The 24,000-nt window shown below is 40.4% G+C and overlaps 1 protein-coding gene across 2 annotated transcripts in view; it reads left to right on the forward strand.

The window, feature by feature from the left end:
* Positions 1–24,000, forward strand: part of epha6 (eph receptor A6) — a 160,862-nt gene that overhangs the window by 98,016 nt on the left and 38,846 nt on the right. For both annotated transcript variants that reach the window (XM_060860667.1, XM_060860666.1), the window contains 2 exons: positions 12,790–12,945; positions 13,471–13,806. In XM_060860667.1, coding sequence (XP_060716650.1) covers positions 12,790–12,945; positions 13,471–13,806 — 492 coding nt within the window. The remainder of the gene's footprint in view (positions 1–12,789; positions 12,946–13,470; positions 13,807–24,000) is intronic.

The raw sequence follows: 24,000 nt of genomic DNA on the forward strand, positions 1-24,000 counted from the left end.
TGTTAATAGTGAATAGTTGAACAGTACAGTACAGTACAGACACCTGCTCTATGATGTCATTATGACGTTACACTATTGTTATTATATTGGTTATGCATATGTAATGAAGGTTATCACATTTGAATCCACATTAGCACAATGAGCGGTGACCTTGGGCGACATTATGCTAATAGGCGCTGTCCTAACGGTCCGTTTAAAGTGTTAAACTGCACACAAACTTGAAGCGGCGGCCCAGAGCACAGCACCATCATTCACAATTATCTGGTCCACTCTATAAGTGAACCTTGATTCAACTGCACCCCAAATACTAATTACATCTAAATGACTGAAAGCAAGTGTGTGTGTGTGTGTGTGTGTGTGTGTGTGTGTGTGTGTGTGTGGAAGGGTTCATTAAGGCTGGGGTAGATGCTCATTAATGCCGTCAGAGCGGTCAGCTCTGCATCGTAGTGCAGCGTCTCTGTGGGCTAGTGCTGTTAGCATCAGGCCAGGGGTTAGCTTCTGCTAGAAACAGGCTAATTGGAGGTGAGTGCTAAGGTCCAGGCTGAGCTTGGCTTCTTGGCCCAACTCATCGGCATCAGCAGAGCAAAGCTTCTTAGGCACTTTTAACACAATTCAAATCATGTCCAATCTATTAAATCTATTAGCGTGTGTCAGTTTCCATGCTCAATCAAACGTCCGTCCAAATTGTCAGAACTACAGGTAGATGGTTTGTTTTTAGACTTGGTTTGATAATTATTTTTAGGAGTTTTTTTCTGTACTGTATTACAAAATTCTCTGGATAAAGTAGCTAGCTGTTTTCTGAACATTAAGCACATTAGCAAGTAGCATTTTACCTCTTCAGTTACACTACAGTGCTGTTTATAGCAGGTTTATATTAAAGCCTATATTTGCTCTAATATGTTATTAATTTTATAGTAAACGTTACACGCAACGTGTGTAAAAAAATATATAATTTCTGGTACGATGATATACGAAGTTCTTTGTAAGTAGATTTTTATTCATAAACAGACTCAAGAAATGCTGTTAAGGAAATTAACAAGTACGTTTTTTGGGAAGTGCTAATTTCTAGCTTATTAGCTACTGCTAATTTGAATGGATTTTGTTTGCTTAATTTAAATATATATATATATATTGCTTTTTACGTTCTGTCTGTAATTTTACAATTAACACGCGATGTGTGTTTAAATGCCGTTATAAAGTCATATCGTGCACCTCCCCCCACCAGAGAGAGAGTCTCTATCTGATGCTACCTGGGATGAGGGTTTAAATTGTAGTGCAGAAAGCCCAAAGGCCTGGATTATTAGAAACCACTCTGCCCATCATCAATCAAGTGGAAGGCAGTTTTGCTTTTCTCTCTTTCTCTCTCTCTCTCTTTCTCTCCACACGCTCATTAAGAATTCATTAACTTTGTTTTGCCTTTCTATAATTCTGCAGAGCGAGGAGGAGAAGCGAGCGTCCAGGGGAGCGCTGACAGCGACGGCTTTAAGTTTAATGACTGGGTGGAGGAATGAAGGGAAAGAGAAAGATACAAAATCAGAGAGAGAGAGAGAGAGAGAGAGAGAGAGAACTGATGACTGTTATATGGCCATTGGAGGATAAACTCTACCGGTGGATTTCAAGTTTGCATTTTAAGAGCCTTTAAAGGACAATGTGTGAACATCTTTAAAAGAAATGGATGGATGGATGGATGGATGGATGGATGGATGGATGGATGGATGGATAGATGGATGGATGGATGGATTGATGGATGTACGGGCAGATGAATGGACAGAAGGGTGGATGTGATTTTTGTAGCATTGCTGCCTCATCGGTTCCTGCTTGTTTCTCATCTTCTCCCTGCATCTGCATGGACTTCTCGAGTTTCCTTCCAGGAAATTTCACTTTCTTGTTGGTGTTTCTTGATGAGCTGGCTCAAGTGTTTTAGAAACTTCTGACGAACTCCTGGAATTTTACACCGATTTCTAGAGTTTAGGCAGAACAGTGAATAAAACAAAGTGCATCAGATCTGCAGGTAGAAACACCTTGTTGATGAAAGATGATGAGGACTTGGTAAAGCTGACAGGGAGGTTGAGATAACAACAACTCTTTACAACCACACTGAGCAGAATCCATCTCAGAATACACAACACACAATATTGTTGAACATTAGGTGGATGGGCAACAACTGGAGAAGACCACATTGGGTTCTAGTCCTGTCAGCCAAGCAGAACAGGAATCTGAGGCCGGTGACAGTGTTTACCATTTATTACATTTACAGCATTTGGCAGACACCATTTTTCAAAGCAACCTATTTATTTTTATCTCTATTTATACAACTGAGCAATAGCGGGTTAAGGGTCTTGCTCAGGGGACCAGCAGAAGCAGCACGGGGGACTTGGGATTTATTAAACTCACAACCTTCTGACCAGTTGTCCAACACCTTGACCACTGAGCTTCCACATCCGCTTTACTAGCTTTGTCCAGATTGAACACAGACAATATAAACCTTCTCAAATCCAACCATATTAATGTGAGAGAAAAAACAACAGATAATCAAATATAAGCCAAAACGAAATATTTCAGAAAAAATGTTAAATGCATGTGTTAATGTGAGTGTTGATCTGACTTTATATTAAACGTTGGTTAAACCTGCATGGGGCAGCGCGGTGGGACGGCTGGTAGCCGCACAGCTCCAGCTATTCTGGTTGGATCCCGAGCTCAGGTTTCTGTCTCTGTGGAGTTTCATCTTCTCACCGTCACTCACTCAACATGCCAGTAGGTGGATCGGCTAAGATAAATTACCCCAAGTAGTGAGAGATGCAAATTGGTGAATCCGTAGTTCGGTTTATTTGGGCAAATATAAGAATCAGGGTCAAAAGGGGAAACACAATCTGGCAGAAAAAAAAGGGAAGAAGGATCGATACAAAAACTCCACAATGAACAAAGAATGACAAGACTTACATTATATACTCTAACATATCGAGGGGGAACACGGAAAAGGTGCACAAGAGTCCATCACAGCATAAGATCTTTTCATATTGTTCCCTGCAAATAAAGATATATATATATATATATATATATATATATATATATATATATATATATATATATATATATATATATATATAATTAATTGAATAAATTGTCTCCTTATCGTAGTTGAAAATAACAAATAAAATTTGTAAATAAAAATATTATATTTTTCCATATAAAGAAAGATAGAAAGAAACAATGAAACTGAATAAATTAATAAATCAATTTTAAATAATTTCATATTTAAATAACACCTCATATTTTTCTGGTGGGTTTTTTGTGGGTTTTTTTTTTTTTTGCTTGGAAACACAGAAAAGGTGCACACAGTAAGGTAAAAACTGTGACAAGAAAAGCTGTGAGGAAAGACAACATTAAATAGTTTTTTCGTATTTTTCTCTTAGAAAGAAAGAAAGAAAGAAAGAAAGACAGACAGTTTGAAAATAAAAACTAAAACTAAACGCTATCACATGATGCATTGTTGTCATGGGAACCCCATTAACGTTTATTTTACTGAGGGGTATGTGCGATATTTTTCGAAAAAGGTTATAATAATGTGAAAAGGTCAAACTGTTAACAGCCCTAAAGTCATGCAGTAATAGTAATGAAGCGAGAATATAACGATTATTTAAATGAATCAAGGAGTTTATCATAAATAAATGAACCGCCTGCTTCATGAGTCCTGATTGCCAGCAGCAGATGTTGGGAAAAAAAAAACAGTTTATTTTTTAACTTGTATTTTATTTAGATTTAACGCAAATTTTTATGCAATTTGATATAAAACACGCATCAGCAGAATGTAGTGCAGCTCTGGAGGCTCAACACTTCCATACCCAACGTTCTCCATTATACGTTTAAGTATAAGCTTGCCTTCAAATTAAATAAAGCCAGCTAACACCCTTTAAAGCCTGGATCCGGACCGAAATGTTTTTATTTAATTTTTTTTTACAGAGAAGCCAATTGCAAGTGAAATTGGCACTGGAGGAAAAAAAAAGAAAAAAAGGAGCATATTTATTTTAGAAATTACACATAGCGACGGCAGGACGTTGCAATTCCCCTGCAATATGTCACTGTCTTCTTCAGTGTGTCTTCAGTTAAATGCTAACTGACAGCTGTGATTAACATTCAGGGCAAACGCTCAGAGATTTGGAAAATGAAATGGTGGATAAAAAAAATAACGGCAATGCAATCAGCGGGGGAAAAAAAATCAATTCAATAAATGAAATAACTTCAATATTAAAAAAAATCACAGAAATAAATAAGTAAATAAATATATTATGGCTGGAATTTCATTCAATTGTTTTCTCTTATTTCTTTCCTGTTAAAAATGACAGGCAAATAAATAAGTAAATAAATATTTTTTTAATAATGTTTTTTTTTTATTATAATTAAAAAAATCTTTGGGTGAAATATCAGTCATAAATAAATAAATAGAATTTGAATAAATTGTTTTCTCGTATTTATCCTTGTTAAAGAATGACCACTAAAAAATAAATAAATAAATACATTTTGATTATGAGGGATAATTACCATTATTGAAAAGCAGTAATACACACAAATAAGAATAAATAATTAAATAAATTGTCTTTCATATTTGTCATGTTAAAATAAATAAATAAATAAACTATCTAAAAATCAGTAATAAACACAAATAAGAATAAATACATGTTAAGATAGATAGATAGATAGATAGATAGATAGATAGATAGATAGATAGATAGATAGATAGATACTGTAGATAGATAGATAGATAGATAGATAGATAGATAGATAGATAGATAGATAGATAGATAGATACTGTAGATAGATAGATAGATAGATAGATAGATAGATAGATAGATAGATAGATAGATAGATAGATAGATAGATAGATAGGTTTTAACATATTAGATTTTTTCCTGTTATTTTTTTTTATATACCCTTCTTTTCCCCTAAATGCTAAATAGTTTATTTCCAGCTATTTTAGCACATTAATATATCACACTATCATACGGTTTATTTCCTTGCCTATCCTGCAGGAGGCAATCTGGAACACTTATTTCCATATTCAGATGGACTGTCAGCAGACAGAGAGAGAGAGAGAGAGAGAGAGAGATGAAAACAGGTGAGAGATAGAGGTATATAGTGAGAGAGGAGGAGTGAGTGAGAAGGATGAACAGATGATGATGATGATGATGATGAGGCCCAGGCTGCATTAGCTCTGTCAGGTCAGTGGCTCAGAGACGCTCCATTAAAAGTGGATGAGAATTTAAACTGCATGCCCAAATCATAATGACTTTTTTTTTTACCAGCAGTCCAGTTTGTTAATGATAAAATTGTTTACCTCGAAGATTGCACAAGTCTCCTTGCCTTTATTCTCTCTCTCTCTCTCTCTCTCTCTCTCTCTCTCTCACTTTTTGTCAGAAATGCTCGCCCTTCCTCCTTTCCAGCTGTCGAGTCAGGGCTAATAAATATTTTTTGCCCTTTTTTGGACACAGATTGTTATTAAGACATGTTGGAAAATTTTCTAGTGTATAAATAGCTAAAAAGTAGGACATGTTATTGAAAAATAATCAACTCTGTTTCATCAAAGCTTCCTGCCGTTGATTATTTTCCAATAACAATCCAGTCGTAACACAGCAACAACAAAAAAAACGCAGCTCATCATGTTAGCATGAAACCTTTTGCGAGGCATTCACTAAATTCCAGGGGTTTCGTAAAGTGGGCGTGTTTCCGGAGGTCTTGGAAAAAACACTCTCTTTGAAAAAAAAAACCAGCATACTACGGAGGACAAAACAGTCATACAGGTAGATTTATTTTAGAAAAGAAATAAACAACCAAAAACTACGGTTATAGTTGGGGTTAGGGTGAGGGATAGGGTTAGATTATCAAATAGGCCACGCCTACCCGATGACGCAATATCTGTTACGATGTTCTGAAATCCCTGGAAATAAGTGCCTGCCTAACACGCCACTAACACACGTAATCTAATGACAATTACATACATGATTAACAAATGTTTCATGAAGAAAAAAGGTCTAGATTTCAGTTAAAGGTGGTGTTTTTACTGTATACAGTTTCTGGAAGGAGTCTCCAGTGTCACTGCTTTCTAACAGACAGTCTTCAGGACAGAGGACTTTACACAGTCGCAGGTTCGGCAGGCACTTATTTCCAGGGATTTCAGAACAGCGTAACAGATATTCTAGACCTTTTTTCTTCATGAAACATTTGTTAATCATGTATGTAATTGTCATTAGATTACGTGTGTTAGTGGCGTGTTACTATAGAAATGGAGCGTAATCGAACCACAATGTTAATGTAATAGAAGCCTTTATGTTGTCACATATACATTACAGCACAGTGAAGTTCTTTCTTTGCATATCCCTACTTTGGAGGTTGGGGTCAGAGCACAGGGTCAGACATGATACATCACCTCTGGAGCAGGGAGGGTTAAGGGCCTTGTTCAAGCACCCATCAGTGGCAGCTTGGGAGCCTTAAGCACTTGAGCTAACACTGGCCCAATACTGTATTACGTGGGAGGTGGTAGCTCAGTGGTTAAGGTGTTCGACTACTGATCGGAAGGTCATTGGTTTGAATCCCAGGCTCACCAAGTTGCCATGGCAGGGCCCCTGAGCAAGGCTCTTAACCCTCAATTGCTCAGGTGTATATGTAATGTACGTCACTCTGGATAAGAGTGTCTGCTAAATGCTGTAAATGTAAATATTATACTGACTGTCAGAGCTGCTGCAGTAGGAAGTGAGTCATCATCTTCTTACCAATCAGATTGGAGAATTCATCCAAAAATAAAAAAACATTCTCCATACACTCTTTAAAATAAAGGTACCAAGAAGAACCAACATTGGGTTTTACATTAATGGCAGTTTTGAAGAACCATTTTAGTTCCTTAAAGAGCTTTTCAAACGGTTCACCTTTATTCTTAGTGCTATAAGGACCTATTTTTTTATAGTCTAAAGGACCCTTTTCTCACTTAAGAGAACCTTTCGTTCACTGAAAACATCTCCTGGAGGTTAAAGATTCTTTTCTTGTGGAAAAATAAAACCTTTTCTCAATACAAGGCAACGTTAACATCCATGAGACGTTTCTATTGCACAAAAGGGTTACAGAGAACCGTAAAGAAACTTTTTCTCACTTCAAGGAACCTTTTGTGCAGTGGAAACTTTCCATGTATGTTAACTGCTCTTGATAAACCCTAAATTATTCATTGAGTTCCCTAAAGAACCACTTTAGAACCTTTATTTTTTGTATATTACTGTATGATCCTATTTCTGTACATGAATCGGTTAAATCCAATAAAAAAAATCATTTGAAAATTTTATTTTTTATTTATTTATCACTGAATATGGATAAATTTTACTACTGAGTGCTATGGGGTGAAAATATGGTACTTGGTTTAATTTTTGATTGCACTTGATATATATATATATAGATCTGGCAACCCAGAATTAGGTCTCCAAATACGATGCAAGGTGTGAACTAAGAAATTCAGTAATTTATTTACTTATTTTAAGCATCTCGTTATCCCGTTGTTGCTGAACTTGCATTTCGGTGGTTAACCAGCAGTTTCCCCTGTGAGTAGGCGGGTCCCACGCTGCGCTGTGTTAATGTTCGTTCCTCATCATCATCATTATCATCATCTTCATCTTCTCTAGGCTTTTCTATCTCCTCTCCCACTCACCCATGCCTGTCCGTGTCCACCCGCCCCAGAACTGTCACACTCCGTGAGAGGGAAGACGAGAGGAATAAAGACGCAGGGAGAAAAAGGAGGCGGAGACTTTCCTCGCTTGTCCTCCTGTCAGAGGCTACGCCAAAAACAGGATGATGATGATGATGGTTTCTATACAGGAGAGAAAGAGAAAGAAAAAAAAAAAGAACGAATTCACAGCCTGTCACCAGAAACGACTTTCCCCCGCTCAAACGGTGTGACGCTCGCTTTTGTTTGTATCTTGATGTTTAGCCTCGAAGTTCTGTGTGTCTGAACTTCGCAAGATCAGAAACTTCTGTACTGTAAAAAAAAAAGAAAAAAGAAAAAACTTTCTACTTCCAGCTTGGAGAACTCACCCGATTACATCACACAAAACCACAACGGTAATCAGGTTTGAGATCCATATTTTCATTTCCGGCTCTGGAGAGCCATCACATAGCTACGTTAAAGGCGTTATGTTCTAAGCGAGCGATCTTATCACATACATCATTTTTCCTTAGTGAGGCTATGTGTCTTTTTCCCTCTTTAATAAATGTACTTAATGCATCCTTACCTACTTCACTGTATGCTAGTAGATGCTACTTTTGCTCTTATATCTATTGAAGCCATTGTGTGTGTGTGTGTGTGTGTGTGTGTGTGTGTGTGTGTGTGTGTGTGTGTGTGTGTGTGAAGAAGGAGAAACTTTGTAGCTCTATTGAGTTACTTTTTTCCCCATTAAACCAGGTTATTTGATTGGCTTTTAAGAACGCCGACCACTCACACACTCACACACACTCACACACACTCACACACTCTCGCACTCAGCACTCGAAAAGTCGAACAGAAGGACTCTGATCGAGTGGTGTTGTGCTGGAATTAAACTTACCACTCGCTTTAATTCCATTAGACATTAGATTCCAGAGTGAGAAGTGAGACAATTAGGTTAGCATAAGTAGAAAGTAGCTACGCGAATTAATGCTGGAATTAGCACGGGATAACTGAAAGTTATTGTTTTTATTTTTTCCCCTCTCTCTCTCTCTCTCTTTCTCTCTTTTTTTTTTTCCTTTCAGCAAATGAAACCTGAGCTTGTTCCCCAGGTGCGACTCACTTCTGCACTGCGTCAGCGGACTCCTCGCGTGCTTCGTCTGCTCTGGTGTCGAGAGCGGGGCCATTCTGCAGCGTGTTTGCCTGTAGGACTGCTGGGCAAATGCTGCAGAATCGTACCGCTCTTGCAATCACCACTTTTCATCTTGTCACATTGAGGCTGTAGAACAACCTCTGATCAGCTTAAACACGCCTCATACTTACCTCTTGATGTTCCCGTGATGCTTCTTGTACCTCTTAATAGCACTAGCGCAGACGGAAATAATCGGCCGCTAATCATTCCCCTAGCCGCTAACCCTAATCGTCCTTCGTGCCTTTAATATTAAAGGTGACACCCTGAATAAAACTGTCGCCTGACAATAAAGCCGCACTTCATCGCGTCGTAACCGATTTAGTGGCCCGCTTTTTACGGCTGCACTTAACTTCCCTTCCTTTCCGCGTCGTCCGTCTCTATAAACTTTAAAGTTTACTTTGTTTACAAGCGAGGAATAAACACAGCGTCGGGTTTTGGCAGGTGGGCGGAGAAACTGCGATTCAGGAGCGAAGCCAAACGCCCAGGCCGAGAAAAAAAAACAGATGCTGGAGGAGCAGCGAGCGTAGCAATAAATCTGCAAGAAGGTTGGACAGAATGCTAACACGTCTCCCACAATGCAGATGGAGCCGATACAGGAAGAGTTTCTACTGTATGGAGGGTATTTCGTTCTCACAAGTTTAATACAAAACTAAAATCCGAGGATAAACAAGAAGAATCCAGGCAGATGAAAGGGCTAGCTCATTACGGAGAAATAAGGTTTAAAGCTCATACACCATGTCACATGACCGCAAGCAACTGGATCACAATGTTGTCTGAGTATATTTAGGCACGTCACAATCAGCTCCCTAGCTCCTAGGACAAGTTGACCAATAAGATCCACCCATTCGAGAAAAATGTCAGAAGTCAGATTGGCATGAGAAGCATTTATTAGTATATTGATCAACAAACCAAAAAAAAAGAAATGTTTTTAAATTGTATTAAGATGGAGGTGTAAGTAGATGCAGTAAACCAAAATGTCCCACCCAAGTTGTTTGTTTGAGACAGATTGAGACGTCACTACCACCTGCCACCCGACGCTCGGAACGCAGCCGTGTCAAAACTGAGGCGCAGTTTGTCAGAAGGCTTGCTGAAACGCGAAGATAAATTAATGAGGCTTAATGATATACATCTGGTGCGGCTCATGGAGCATACTGCGATGATTGAAAAAGAAAAAGAAATACAAGTTGATGTAGTTCTCCACTGACGCTGCAGATTTCAATTACAAAATGCTCCTAATGCAATTATAAAAACTCGCAAACCTGGTGTGAAAGGATCCGTTGTTGTGTTAGGTGTAGGTGGTTGTAGGAGTTACTGTAGTTGCTGTTGTAGCTGTGGAGGTTGTAGATACTTTAGTCATCTGAAGGTGACTATGGTTCTTATGGTTGTAGTAGATCTTGTTAGTTGGTAGTTGTAGTTGGAGTGGTCATTGGTGTGGTGGTTGTTGTAGTTGGTGTGGTTAGTGTTGTGGTTGTTTTAGTTGGTGTGGTGGTTGTTGTAGTTGGTGTGGTGGTTGTTGTAGTTGGTGTGGTGGTTGTTGTAGTTGGTGTGGTGGTTGTTGTAGTTGGTGTGGTGGTTGTTGTAGTTGGTGTGGTGGTTGTTGTAGTTGGTGTGGTGGTTGTTGTATTTGGTGTTGTGGCTGTTGTAGTTGGTGTGGTGGTTGTTGTAGTTGGTGTGGTGGTTGTTGTAGTTGGTGTGGTGGTTGTTGTATTTGGTGTTGTGGCTGTTGTAGTTGGTGTGGTGGTTGTTGTAGTTGGTGTGGTGGTTGTTGTAGTTGGTGTGGTGGTTGTTGTAGTTGGTGTGGTGGTTGTTGTAGTTGGTGCTGTGGTTGTTGTAGTTGGTGTGGTGGTTGTTGTAGTTGGTGTGGTGGTTGTTGTAGTTGGTGTTGTGTTTGTTGTAGTTGGTGTGGTGGTTGTTGTAGTTGGTGGTGTGGTTGTGGTGGTTGGTGGTGTGGTTGTTATTGTTGTGGTGGTTGTTGGTGTGGTTGTGGTGGTTGTTGGTGTTGTGGTTTTGTAGTGTCTTTTGGTGGTGTGGTTGTTGTGGTTGTTGGTGTTGTAGTTGTTGTGATTGTTTTCGTTGTCATGTTTGTTGTTGGCTTTGACAGGATTGTCATGAACAGGTGTGTGATGTCAGTGAAAACACCTTTGACCTGGTGATGTAGGTATTTGAGCTCTGTGGGTGTTCTGTTTAAACTGACTCCAGTCCTTCAGCTTTCATCTTTTAATAAGGGTTTAAAAAGCAGTGAGCACTTAGAGATACTAAACATCCAGCTTTCCTCATCATGTCAGGAGCTCTGGGCCACGATTACACAGAGATAATAAGTCTCTGAGGAAGTGTTTAGGCGTCAGTTCAAAGCATTTTTAGGCAAACATGCGTTAGTGTGTAAAGTATGTATTCGACTGAAAGACTTTTTTGTTATGTGCTCGCAGTGATTTGGAGACTTTGAGACTCTGTGGCTGTTTTAATTGGTCAGTTTCTGCTCAAGGTTTGATGTTCTGAAGCTATTCCGAAAAACATTTTTCCCTTTTTCTTCAAACATAATATTTAGAAATCATAAACACAGAGGAAATGTGGAAAAATGAACAATCATTACTTTTTTGTTTGTTTGCTTATAAAGAAGCGATTTTTACTGTTTTACTGCTACTCAGAGGCTTTGCATCATCTGGTTAAATAAATAAATAAATAAATGAATAAATGAAATTTGTATGAAAAGTGTTTGATTTGGCACTATTTTATTGTCTCACTAATTTTTCTTTCTTTTTTTTTCTTTCTTACCAAATTTTCAGATCGCTGTCATCCTTCATAAATAGAACTAACTGATGCTAATTATAAATTTGAACACCTTCCTAGATTTTTATTTATTTATTTCACATTAAAGAACTCAAAACCTTCTCCGGCTGACAAAAAGCGAGGCCATGTATTTTTTTATTTAAATTGTATTTGTCACATAAATGAGGGGGACACGGTGGCTCAGTGGTTAGCACGTTCGCCTCACACCTCCAGGGTTGGGGGTTCGATTCCCGCCTCCACCTTGTGTTTGTGGAGTTTGCATGTTCTCCCCGTGCCTCGGGGGTTTCCTCCGGGTACTCCGGTTTCCTCCGCCGGTCCAAAGACATGCATGGTAGGTTGATTGGCATCTCTGGAAAATTGTCCGTAGTGTGTGATTGTGTGAGTGAATGAGTGTGTGTGTGTGTGCCCTGCGATGGGTTGGCACTCCATCCAGTGTGAATCCTGCCTTGATGCCCAATGACGCCTGAGATAGGCACAGGCTCCCCGTGACCCGAGGTAGTTCGGATAAGCGGTAGAAAATGAGTGAATGAATGAATAAATGTCACATAAATGTACACAGTATGACATGCTGTGATAATGCTAAAAAAAAAAAAATAAATAAAATATAACAGGATATACATTGAGAACAGAATTATATTTTAATACACACCTTCTATACCATACATACATTGTTTTTATTACAATTATTATTTTCTATTATTTTCTATTCGTATTTTATTTTTAATCCTATCTTTTTTTTTATCAGACGAGCACTTGTTATAAAAACGATGTTCTAAACCTGAAACCTGGCAACCGTGAGCTGAGCCGTGAACCTTCGGGTCATTTCGGAGTCTAATCCACATAACTCACTCTAGCAGAAGTGACGCGTTAGAGTTATACTCTCGTCTAAGTTGAAATTCTGTACGTCAGCAGAAGGTATTGATTCTATTTACTCTGAGTCCTTTATTGTAAGGACTCAGTTTTCTGAGCTGAACGTCTCTAAACTGCTATTTATTGTGGTTCGGTGTCGCAAAAGCAGCAGCAGCAGCGACAGCAACACAGTGAATGATGTAACATACATCATACAGAAGTATTTAGCATTTAATAAAGCATATCATCTCAACTGTGTTTTTTTTTCTGCTATGTGTGTTTGCAGCCTGTAAAGTCGGCTTCTACAAGGCCTTCGCAGGGAACATCAAGTGCTCCAAATGCCCTCCGCACAGTCTCAGCCACTCTGAGGCGTCGGCGTTGTGCCACTGCGAGAAAGGCTACTACAGAGCGGGCAAAGACCCGCCGAGCACCGCCTGCACACGTCAGTCCACCTCTATTTATCTAATCATCTGTCTAGACTCTGTTATTACATCCTTCACTGCATAGGCTCATGCGAGTTAGATTTCTGCTCTTTTATGATATAATCATTCTGTTTCGTGTCCTCGTTTCACCCTTCTTTGTCTCTTTGTGTTCCTGTCTTTTTTCCCTCAACTGATTGTATCGACTCGTTCCAGTAAAAAAAAAAAAGGGAAATTATCTACACATAACATCATAATTTATTGTTAAAATTAGAAAAATGAAATAATTGTAATTGAGGAATTTTGTACAAAATGTTGCATTTTTCTAAAAAGAAAAAAAGACATTAAAATTTCAATTAAAAAATAATATTTTTTATTAAAATAAAACAGTATATGCTGAAAGTTTTATATTATTATTTATTTTATACAGATTATAGTATATTAATTTTTATCTGCATCAGCTTATAGAGATATTATTAAATCTAAGCAATTCATTAGTTGACACTTTTGAGGCAAAATTTGATCAGTGCTATTTTTTTATCCCTCAGGACCACCCTCACCTCCACGTAATGTGGTGTACATCATGAACGAAACGGCCCTGTTCCTCCAATGGGCTCCTCCCAGCGACACAGGCGGCCGTAAGGACTTGACCTACAACGTCATGTGCCAGCGCTGTAGTGTCGAAGGCCAGTCCTGCCAACCGTGTGACAGCGACGTGCGCTTTGTGCCGCCACCTGTGGGCCTGACGCGCACCTCTGTGGCTGTGCAGGACCTTGTGGCCAACGCTAACTACACGTTCCAGATCGAGGCGGTTAACGGCGTGTCTGGGATGGGACGAGCAGTGAGACAGATGGCTAACATCACTGTCAGCACCGCACAAGCTGGTGAGTGAATTTCAGCAGCAGAGGTAAAGTGTTTAAAGCTGAAGCGTGTAACTTTTAAAGAATTGGGGATCTGGAGCCCCTTGTGGTAAGACCTTGTCATTACAAGCATTTCTGCTTATTCGTCCCTGTGTGGATTAATCAGTTGTATAAGAACAGCAAGTTGATAGACACGAGACAGCTTGAGAACCTTGATTAGATTCTGCATGTCAATATTCAGTATTTCCTTTTACACAAAAACAAATCCAACCCACTCAATGGTTGGCTTGGTGAACTAGCCAAACAGTGAAGATTTTAATGAGAGCTTTATTCAGCTGTGATTTGCATAATTATGCATCTTCAGAAAATACTCTAATTGTTTTCTCAGAATTAACTATAACATTCACATGAGAATATCTCCAACTCTTTATTTTATTCCCAGACGAAGGCTGTAAACAGCTCTGAAACCACAAATTTGATTTCAGGGTCACTTCACAGTCTCTTCACTACTAAAGACGTTCGCAGAGTAAACATTTTATTCTGAATGTCAGTGTTGTGTTGCTGTTTGGGTTCTCCTATCTGATCTGTAATTAGCCTGATGAATAGAATTTAACCGTAGTCTCTACATTGTCATGAGTAGTAGGTATCTAGCATCCCTGCAATACGTTTTCTAAACCGTTGAAGGTCACAATTACACACACACTTATTTAATGTGGAGAAGCCAATCAGCCTTCAAAGCATGTCTTTAGACTCCTCTTTTACCCCTTTTCCAACAAAAAGAACCGGGTGCTGGTTCAGAGCTAGCACTGGTGCTGGTTCAAAGTTGGTTCCACTGGCGAACCTTCTAAGAACCGGTTTGTCTTTCCACCGACTAAAGAGCATCACAGAGTCGAGCCTGACGTCACTGTATACGTGTCACGTTACACAGCAACGTTAGCGCAGCAGCGGCAAACACAAACACAGTGGCGGATGTTGCTTTACTGTTAATGCTCATGGCTTTGCGAACCTACATTAGCATCCAAACCCGGCGAATCCAACGTGTACGTGCAGCTCCATGTAATCTGTATAAACGGAGATTGTTATCGAGAAAGTACATAACGTTATTTTATCATTAACACAGAAAAAAAGTTAGCCTTAGCATGTAGCTAACTACTATCATGTGTGCTGATAATGTATCATATCGCGGTAAAGTAAAAGTGTATTAAACATTAGTATACTTAAGGTACATTATCAAATGCTCTAACTGTAGCCCCGCCCACATCCCCGGACACAAGCGGTTCTTAAGTCTAGACCAGCAACGTTTTGGTGCTACTTAAGAACCACTTTTCCTGGTTCAGAGCCGGTGCTTTGGCTGTCGAAAAAGAAAGAACTGGTTCTAAATTAGGCTCCGAACCAGCACTCAAACTGCCTTGGTGGAAAAGGGGCATTTAAGCCCCTGAGGAAAAGGGAGAGCAGGAGAGCAGGTCGGAAGCGGGAATCGAACCCCCAACCCACAGAAGAGCAAAGAAAATGTGCTAACCAGTAAGCCATCATGCATTAGTTGTCTGCAAATTAGAGCTGTCCTCTAAATAAAGGCATAAAGGTGAGAGGCTATGTAATGATTTTAATGTACTGTAGTAGGAAACATTCCCTTCAGGATTTTGTACTTTAGCGATCCTAGAAATGTTTTTTTTTTCAAATGCTTATGTGACATCATCACACATAATTGTCCATTCACATGCGTGGAATGTACAGCTCTTATAGAAAGTCATTGCATTACTGTATGTGTCTTCACTGGTAGGATTTCAAGACAAAAAGCACAAAAAAACTCACAAACATTGGGAAAAAAGAAACAAAACAGAACATCGTTGGCCGGTACATTGCAGTTCATATTACAAAAACTCAATGGAATCCTGGAGTGACTGATTAAATAAAACAATTTGCCCAACAGAATAACTGTAGAAATGAACTTGGAGTCAACTTGAAGTCTGCACAGTTTACTTTGCCTCATCAACAGATCTATATTTATGTCAAATTCAGCTGAAAGACTTGTGACTCAGCATTCTGTCTATAAACACGGACATTTCAGCTTCTCCCAAGTGCTCGCTGTTTGGCATAACGTAATTGGATTGATAGTTTTGGACTAATTCTCTAAAAACCTCTGCTTTTCAACATGTCTTCACAAATATATAATATAATTGCATATGTTATCTCTTTGCATCTCTATAATTTATTTGTCACAGAAAGTGCCTCTGGCAAAAGACTCAGACAAACTCTTTTATATCCTAGATGATTATTTCACCTTGTCATCGCCGGATTGTGGGATTTTTCACATATCGTCTTTGCATAATACCGCCTAGAGTGTTTCATTTGAAGGTGGTAAAAAAAAGTTGTTTGCGCCTTCACCTCCAGCTATGAACGTCAACCAGAAAGCTTATAATATATAGCAGAATATTTTTCTGCCTGGTTTGGTAAGAGGTATGAAATCTTGTTCTTGTCTGCCTCACTTCCTCATAGCTCTCATACAGATTATATAAAGCACTTCTCCTTGGTAGAATAAGGAACCCTGTTTTGTGCTGCTCACAATGTAGCCCTACGTTCTCTCTTGAAGGGTTATTGAACTTCATGAAGGTCCAGTTTCATAAGATTCCTTCAGTACAAAGGTCTGTCACTTCAACTTATGTGACTGAATGATGGCAGGAGTTACCCTTTAATGCTGAAACATTAATTATTCATTCCTGGCTATATTTGAGACAAGTTTTGTTTTGTTTAAAATTACCAAGTTGACAGAACCCGTTAGTGCCATGGAATCATAAACGCCTTCTTCTGTCTACTTTTTGTCATCGATTTTTCTTTCTTTTTTGACAAGTCTGGGGAGATGAATCCAATAAAAACCTATGAACGTCTGAAAAAAGCTTTCTTTTTCCAATCCAATATTTCTAGCCCTGTAGCTATTGTCTGGACGGATGAACAGAAACAATGCTTGGTCATGTTTAGAAACCTGGAGTTGCTAAATTGCAGATATTTCTTTTGGCACATTGGCAGAACTTTAAATCAACAATGCTTGCCTATAACGCCAAAGACAGATCAGTACCCGGTTACCTCAAAACACCTCAGCATTCTGCCTCCCTCTGATCCTCTAGCATCATCTGCTTGATTGGTTTAACCATCTCTTGGGTGCAAGGAAATCCTGCATCTTCTCTGATCGGGCATCTACTGTAAGTGGTGTAAGTGTAAGTTTACTGTAATCCCTACTAGATTCATGGAGTATTTAAATTAACACCAAAAAAGTTGTAAGACTGATGGTAGACTTAGTCTGTGACGTCATGAACCGTTATCAGGATGTATTCATTAATAAAGACCTCAAAGCACTTTTATATTCAGTTCAAACCGAGCGTCAGAATGGAGAAGAAAGGTGATTCAAGTGACTTTGAACATGACACATTTTCGAACCTAAAAAAAAATGCAACAGGAACTCAAATAACCACTCGTTACAACCGAGGTATGTAGAAGAGCATCTCTGAATGCACAACATGTCGAACCTTGAGGCGGATGGGCTACAGCAGCAGAAGACCACACCGGTACTAGTAAGGTGTACCTAATAAAGTGGCCAGTGAGTGTATATATATATATATATATATATATATATATATATATATATATATATATATATATATATATATATATATATACATATATGTAAATATTTAAACACTGCATTTGTTGCCACACTTTTTTACTGTATGGTCTGAAATTTTGCCAAGCCTGTATCTGGGCCAAAGTTCGTCACCTAGTACAATAAGTAAGGTATACGCTGTCATATGACCCTGTCTATACTGGCATAGTTATGCAGGTCATTTTGATTTTTAATGCTGCCATTCCAGATGTAATCCACATGCCAGCAATGCCATCATTCACTAGCGGCTTGAACCTTTTGCTATGGAGCTGCCGAGCCTGGTAAAGCATCACCTCTAGCAAGCACGGGTACATTACTGGGTTGTCCTGAGGGAACAAACAGCTGAGGGACCAGCAAGAACTCAACCAAACTCAACAAGATCAATGGAGCAAACAAAATCTAAATATACACACAGACTGCAACCAGGTGCTCGAGTTGACTCTCGTTGAGGAAGAATCAGATTGCACTGTTTGTAGATAGTTTCCACCAAGTTCCTGCTATTTCAGTTGTTTGATATGGTCTGGGCAAGAAATTAAAGGTAAATGTCTTAGTAACATATCGGGCCACCATATTGGGATTTTGTTGACTTATTGGCTGTTGACTTTTTTCAATATCATTGCATTGCCATTGGGGGGGCACGGTGGCTTAGTGGTTAGCACGTTCGCCTCACACCTCCAGGGTCAGGGGTTCAATTCCCGCCTCCGCCTTGTGTGTGTGGAGTTTGCATGTTCTCCCCGTGCCTCGGGGGTTTCCTCTGGGTACTCCGGTTTCCTCCCCCGGTCCAAAGACATGCATGGTAGGTTGATTGGCATCTCTGGAAAATTGTCCGTAGTGTGTGATTGTGTGAGTGAATGAGAGTGTGTGTGTGCCCTGTGATGGGTTGGCACTCCGTCCAGGGTGTATCCTGCCTTGATGCCCGTTGACGCCTGAGATAGGCACAGGCTCCCCGTGACCCGAGGTAGTTCGGATAAGCGGTAGAAGTTGAATGAATGAATGAATGAATGTATTGCCCTTGTTGGAGTATTTGCTGTCAGTTGAGGTTCTTTCATCAGGTTGGTCGGTGATAGTGAATAACTAGTCAGTACTATTTTTATGACTGCATTTGTTGGTTCGTTTGGTTTGGTACCCATTTATTCCATTACGACTTGAACCGGTATTATGAAATTGCCACATTCTGACCTATTTGGACAATTTTCACTCAGGCACTTACTTTAGTGTCATAATTCAAGCATCTTAAATCCTACACTTCAACAGGTACGACAAGTTCTCTTCCATAGAACGCTCTGACTGCATAAGCAAAGGTTTTTCCCATCCTGCCTTCAGGCCCTTGAGTTTAAGAGTCAGTATTATACATTGGTACACAGTTTTTCTGGAGAGAGATCTGTTTCTCTCCGGACCCTGGCTCTGTGGTCCGTGGGGAAATGAGTGTGCCACAGTCCACTCCGATGCTATTCTCAGTGTGCTGAGTAAACCCATTTCAGAGACAAGGGTCTTTCATTCAGCGTGTCATTGCAGAAGCTACCGCTTCTTCTCGCCCGTGCTCAGTTTTACACTAATAATGATATAGTACTGTAGCTCAGGACGACATGTTCTGGGTGTTGTTTTTTTTTTTCACATTTGCCCCTGGCGTTGTCAGCAGATATGGCAAAGACCAATAGAAGACTCCAGCTTAGCTAAATTAGTCTGCCTTGTAGGCTTCACTGCCCAGTTCTTGACCCTAACCTTTTCATTGACTTATTGCCACAATCCTTTGTGCTCATTCGCTGGCGTCATGTAGATGAATTACTCCTTTCAGTGCCCATTGGCTGGTCTTGATTTGATCTTCAAACCTCAGAAGCTGTTGTTCTGACAGAACCGTTTTAGGTTGCTGTCTTTGTTAATGGAACAGATTAAAGGAGCAATAGACCTTGTTAGATGTTTAAAGAAATGTAAGCAGAAACCAGACTTGGAGATGATGGCAAGTTGAGTTTCATTATCCTTGCTTCACCTGCATGAAAACAAGGAGAAAATGTACTCAGTGTCGTGGTTCACTTGTGATCAGTGCCGTGGAATCTTATGAGAATTTTGGATGAAATCTGACGCCTATACTTCTCCGTTGACTCATCAGGGTTTTTTTTTTTGGGTAACAAGCCATGTTGTCATTTCTCCTTTTATACCAGAGAAGTTATAGTTCTAAAAATGTACACGATAAATGTTTTATAAAAATGCATGTTAATAGCTGCAAAGATCTAATATAGAAGCAGCGATGATGCATGGGTTTATTTTCACTATTTTTTTCACACTTTGGTAACCTGCCAGCCTCCACCCACCATCCAGCTCTAGCCTGCAAAGATAATGGGTGCTTTGTTTGAGACACAAAAAGTCAGCTAAGCGCTGTCACGTGTGCTATTTACGATCTTCCATATACATGAACTCGGAGATGTCTGCGATTGGCTAGTGTAACTCTAATTGGCCGGCGGAAAAGAGTGTGCCATATCTCCTACCCAGACAGCAAGGAAAGTTTTGCCAATTTGAAACCTTTTTGGCTATTCTACAGAATCTATTCAGAAATTCTGATCTAATAACTGATATATATTGGGGGGGCACGGTGGCTTAGTGGTTAGCACGTTTGCCTCACACTTCCAGGGTTGGGGGTTCGATTCCCGCCTCCACCTTGTGTGTGTGGAGTTTGCATGTTCTCCCCTTGCCTCGGGGGTTTCCTCCGTGTACTCCGGTTTCCTCCCCCGGTCCAAAGACATGCATGGTAGGTTGATTGGCATCTCTGGAAAAATTGTCCCTAGTGTGTGAGTGCGTGAGTGAATGAGAGTGTGTGTGTGTGCGCCCTGTGATGGGTTGGCACTCCGTCCAGGGTGTATCCTGCCTTGATGCCCGATGACGCCTGAGATAGGCACAGGCTCCCCGTGACCCGAGGTACTTCGGATAAGCGGTAGAAGATGAATGAATGAATGATGAATGATATATATTGGGTCTAAATCCTGACATCTGATGACCCCTACTATCAGGTGGTGGACTGAATGATGGTGGTGGATGTTTATGTGGTTAGACAGCTCTTGATGAACCTTGCTGCCTCAGGAAGAGAGCAGTTCACCAGTCTTTTCTGGCAGAAATAGTCGTAGACCACATAATCCAGTACCTCCTGCCCAGATGGCATGAAATTACAGAGTACTCTGGGTTTGACCAGAATCTGAGTCATGACCAACAGGTGGTAGCTGTAGGTTTTACCCATTCGTCTCTAATTCCAGTGTGATCCTGTTTACTGAATACCAACTTTTTATGCATGTATTAGCTTTGCTACAGAATCTTTTCCAGCACTCCATTTGATTGACTGAAATACTTCGAGTCTGCGTCCAGATGGTTATACGCCAGTTGACAACCCCTAGCCAATACAATGATATTGTACTGTCAGGTGGTGGACTGAATAGTAGCGGTGGATGTTTACGTGGGTAGACAGCTCTTGATGAACTAGGCTGCCTCAGGGAGAGAGCAGTTCCCTGGTCTAGTCTGGCAGAAATAGCCATAGCCCACATGCTCCAGTACTTTCTGCCCAGATGGCATGAGGTTAAAGAGTACTGTGGGTGGTTGGGAGGAGTCATGAGCAATTCCGACTACAGGATTCACTCATTCACCTGTAATTTCCAGTGTGATGTATGAGATGTCAAACCCGTGGCAGCGGGTGCAGGTTGTGTTCAACTCCACCACTCTGCTTTTCTCTGTCCTTCTTGGTGTCTCCATGACAAAGAGGCTCATCAGTATTGATGGCATTCGTGATGCTGGTGTGATTGGTGTGGCCTGTGTGCTAGGACAGATCCAACCGCAGCAGAGAGTACACAGGAGCACAAGACCCCAACTATCCCCGTAATCTGCCACCCGCTGACACCAACAGTGTCATTACAGAGACAGACAGAGAGGGAGGAGGGAATTCCAGGTGTAGATCGTTTCGAAAGGTTAGGCCTGCGTCTATATTTAACACTCAGCCGATGGATCCGTTTCTCCTATGCATATTAACGATATTCTCCGAGCTCTGAAAGGCTAAAGACTGACTCAAAATGAGAAGCTGCACTTATCATTCTGTCGCTTGACTTAACCCCAGTGTCTCAGTTTTAGTCCCTGAAAATAAATTCATTTATAATTCAAATGCATGATATTGTTATAAAGCTTCATGAGCCCAGTTTCCTCCCATATTATTGAGGTAATTGTGACTTGAGTATGCATAAACCCATCATTACACATCATTCCTGAGGGTCAAATGTTGATGATATTTTTTTTGAGGATTAAAACAGATCAGAACATGCAGTTATAGGAGAATCATTTTTATCTGGTTGTTGATTATTTTCCTGTAACAGCATCCACCAGGTGATTTAGCCCAAAGCCTGGTAATTTATTTTGCCTTTTTTACCTTCCTGTTCTGTCCAGCAATGCAAGAAAGAAAAGATCTCTCTCTCTCTCTCTCTCTCTCTCTCTCTCTCTCTCTCTCTCTCTCTCTCTCTCTCTCTCTCTCTCTCTCTCTCTCTCTCTCTCTCTCTCTCTTTCACTCACTCTCTTTCTTACTCTCTCCCTTTCTCTCTCTCCCCCTTTCTCTCTCTCTCTCTCTCTCTCTCCCTTTCTCTCTCTCTCCCTTTCTCTCTCTCTCTCTCTCTCTCTCTCTCTCTCTTTCTCGTTCTCTCTCTACTCTCTCTCTCTCTCTCTCTCTCGTTCTCTCTCTTCTCTCTCTTTCTTTCACTCTCTCTCTCTCTCTCTCTCTCTCTCTCTCTCTCTCTCTCTCTCTCTCTCTCTCTCTCTCTCTCTCTCTTTCACTCTCTCTCTCTCTCTCTCTCTCTCTCTCTCTCTCTCTCTCTCTCTCTCTCTCTCTCCCTTTCTCTCTCTCTGTCTCCCTTTCTCTCTCTCTCTCTCTCTCTCTCTCCCTTTCTCTCTCTCTCTCTCCCTTTCTCTATCTCTCTCTCCCTTTCTCTCTCTCTCTCTCTCTCTCTCTCTCTCTCTCTCTCTCTCTCTCTCTCTCTCTCTCTCTATCGAATGGCTGTTTAGCCTCAGAAGAAGCGTTAATGGTAGTCATACTGATTAGAGGTTGATCCAAAAGCTGGGAACTCTTTCCTCCTGAGCCCAGGCAGGATAGACAGACACAGACAGTAGGACAGTGGGTTCACATGCCACCACATGCCTTTCCTTTTTCATCTAATGAGAAAGAGACAGAAAAAGAGAGAGTGGGCCAGAGAGGCTTAGCAGCTGAGCCAGAGGAAGCTGCTAAGCTGTTAGAATACCTGCTGGACCAGTTGTCTGTGTGTAATTTTAAGGGATTTTTAAATATTTAGTATCTATTACTGTATATGCTTTTTACTCATTGGCTGTTGGAAAAAAAACTACAGTATTTGTATGTGTGTCCCTTACTAATCTGTAAAAATGTCGAAATATATTAACGTTCTGGAATAATTGGGACAAACCGCAGAGAGTCCAGATGGTTTTTATATAGAAACATACTTTCTTTTTTTTCTTTTCTTTTTTTTTTTTTTTTTGCGACAGTAACAATATGCACAGGTACAATAGTAACAGTGTTTGTGCTGATAAGACAAAGCATATTAAGTCAGAGATATTAATTCTAAACATAGGTATTGAATATGCATGGGGTTTGGATGCTGTAACCTCTGTGCAGATTGAATCGGTGTGTGTGTGTGTGTGTGTGTGTGTGAGTGTGTGTGTCTGTGTGGGTTTAGCTCTTAAAAGGATTTTGAGTACATTAAGTGAACACTGTGTTGGCGTAGATTTTTTTAACATTTTCACACTCTTACTTTATCAAAGCCCGCTGTAATTTCAGATCCATGTTCTAGGCTGACGAGAGACGAACCTGTTCTGGTTTTCTGGCTGCCGCAGCTCAGCCACCTCAAGGTTCGCAGTGTTATTTGTTCTGAACTGCTTTTCTGCCTTCCACGGTTATAAAGAGTGGTTATTATTTATAATTCCTGTCAACTTCTTCAGACGGGGGGCACGGTGGCTTAGTGGTTAGCACGTTCGCCTCACACCTCCAGGGTTGGGGGTTCGATTCCCGCCTCCGCCTTGTGTGTGTGGAGTTTGCATGTTCTTCCCGTGCCTCGGGGGTTTCCTCCGGGTACTCCGGTTTCCTCCCCCGGTTCAAAGACATGCATGGTAGGTTGATTGGCATCTCTGGAAAATTGTCCGTAGTGTGTGATTGTGTGAGTGAATGAGAGTGTGTGTTTGTGCCCTGTGATGGGTTGGCACTCCGTCCAGGGTGTATCCTGCCTTGATGCCCGATGACGCCTGAGATAGGCACAGGCTCCCCGTGACCCGAGGTAGTTCGGATAAGCGGTTGAAAATGAATGAGGGAGAGTGAGAACTTCTTCAGATCTCTCTTTTTAAAAAAGAACATAAAACCTACAACCCAACACTCATGCCACTGTCAGAGTAACACTTTTAAGAACACTTTTATCTCCTCATTCTGATGTGTGATGTGAAGATTAATTCACGTGTTTGACCTCTATATGTGCGATTGTACGTGACGTACGTGAGGCTGATTTGTTTATTCGTAATAATGTGTAGTAATATGAGTTTTGAGA

This window comes from Tachysurus vachellii, chromosome 24, assembly GCF_030014155.1.
Source record: "Tachysurus vachellii isolate PV-2020 chromosome 24, HZAU_Pvac_v1, whole genome shotgun sequence".
Taxonomy (NCBI): domain Eukaryota; kingdom Metazoa; phylum Chordata; class Actinopteri; order Siluriformes; family Bagridae; genus Tachysurus; species Tachysurus vachellii.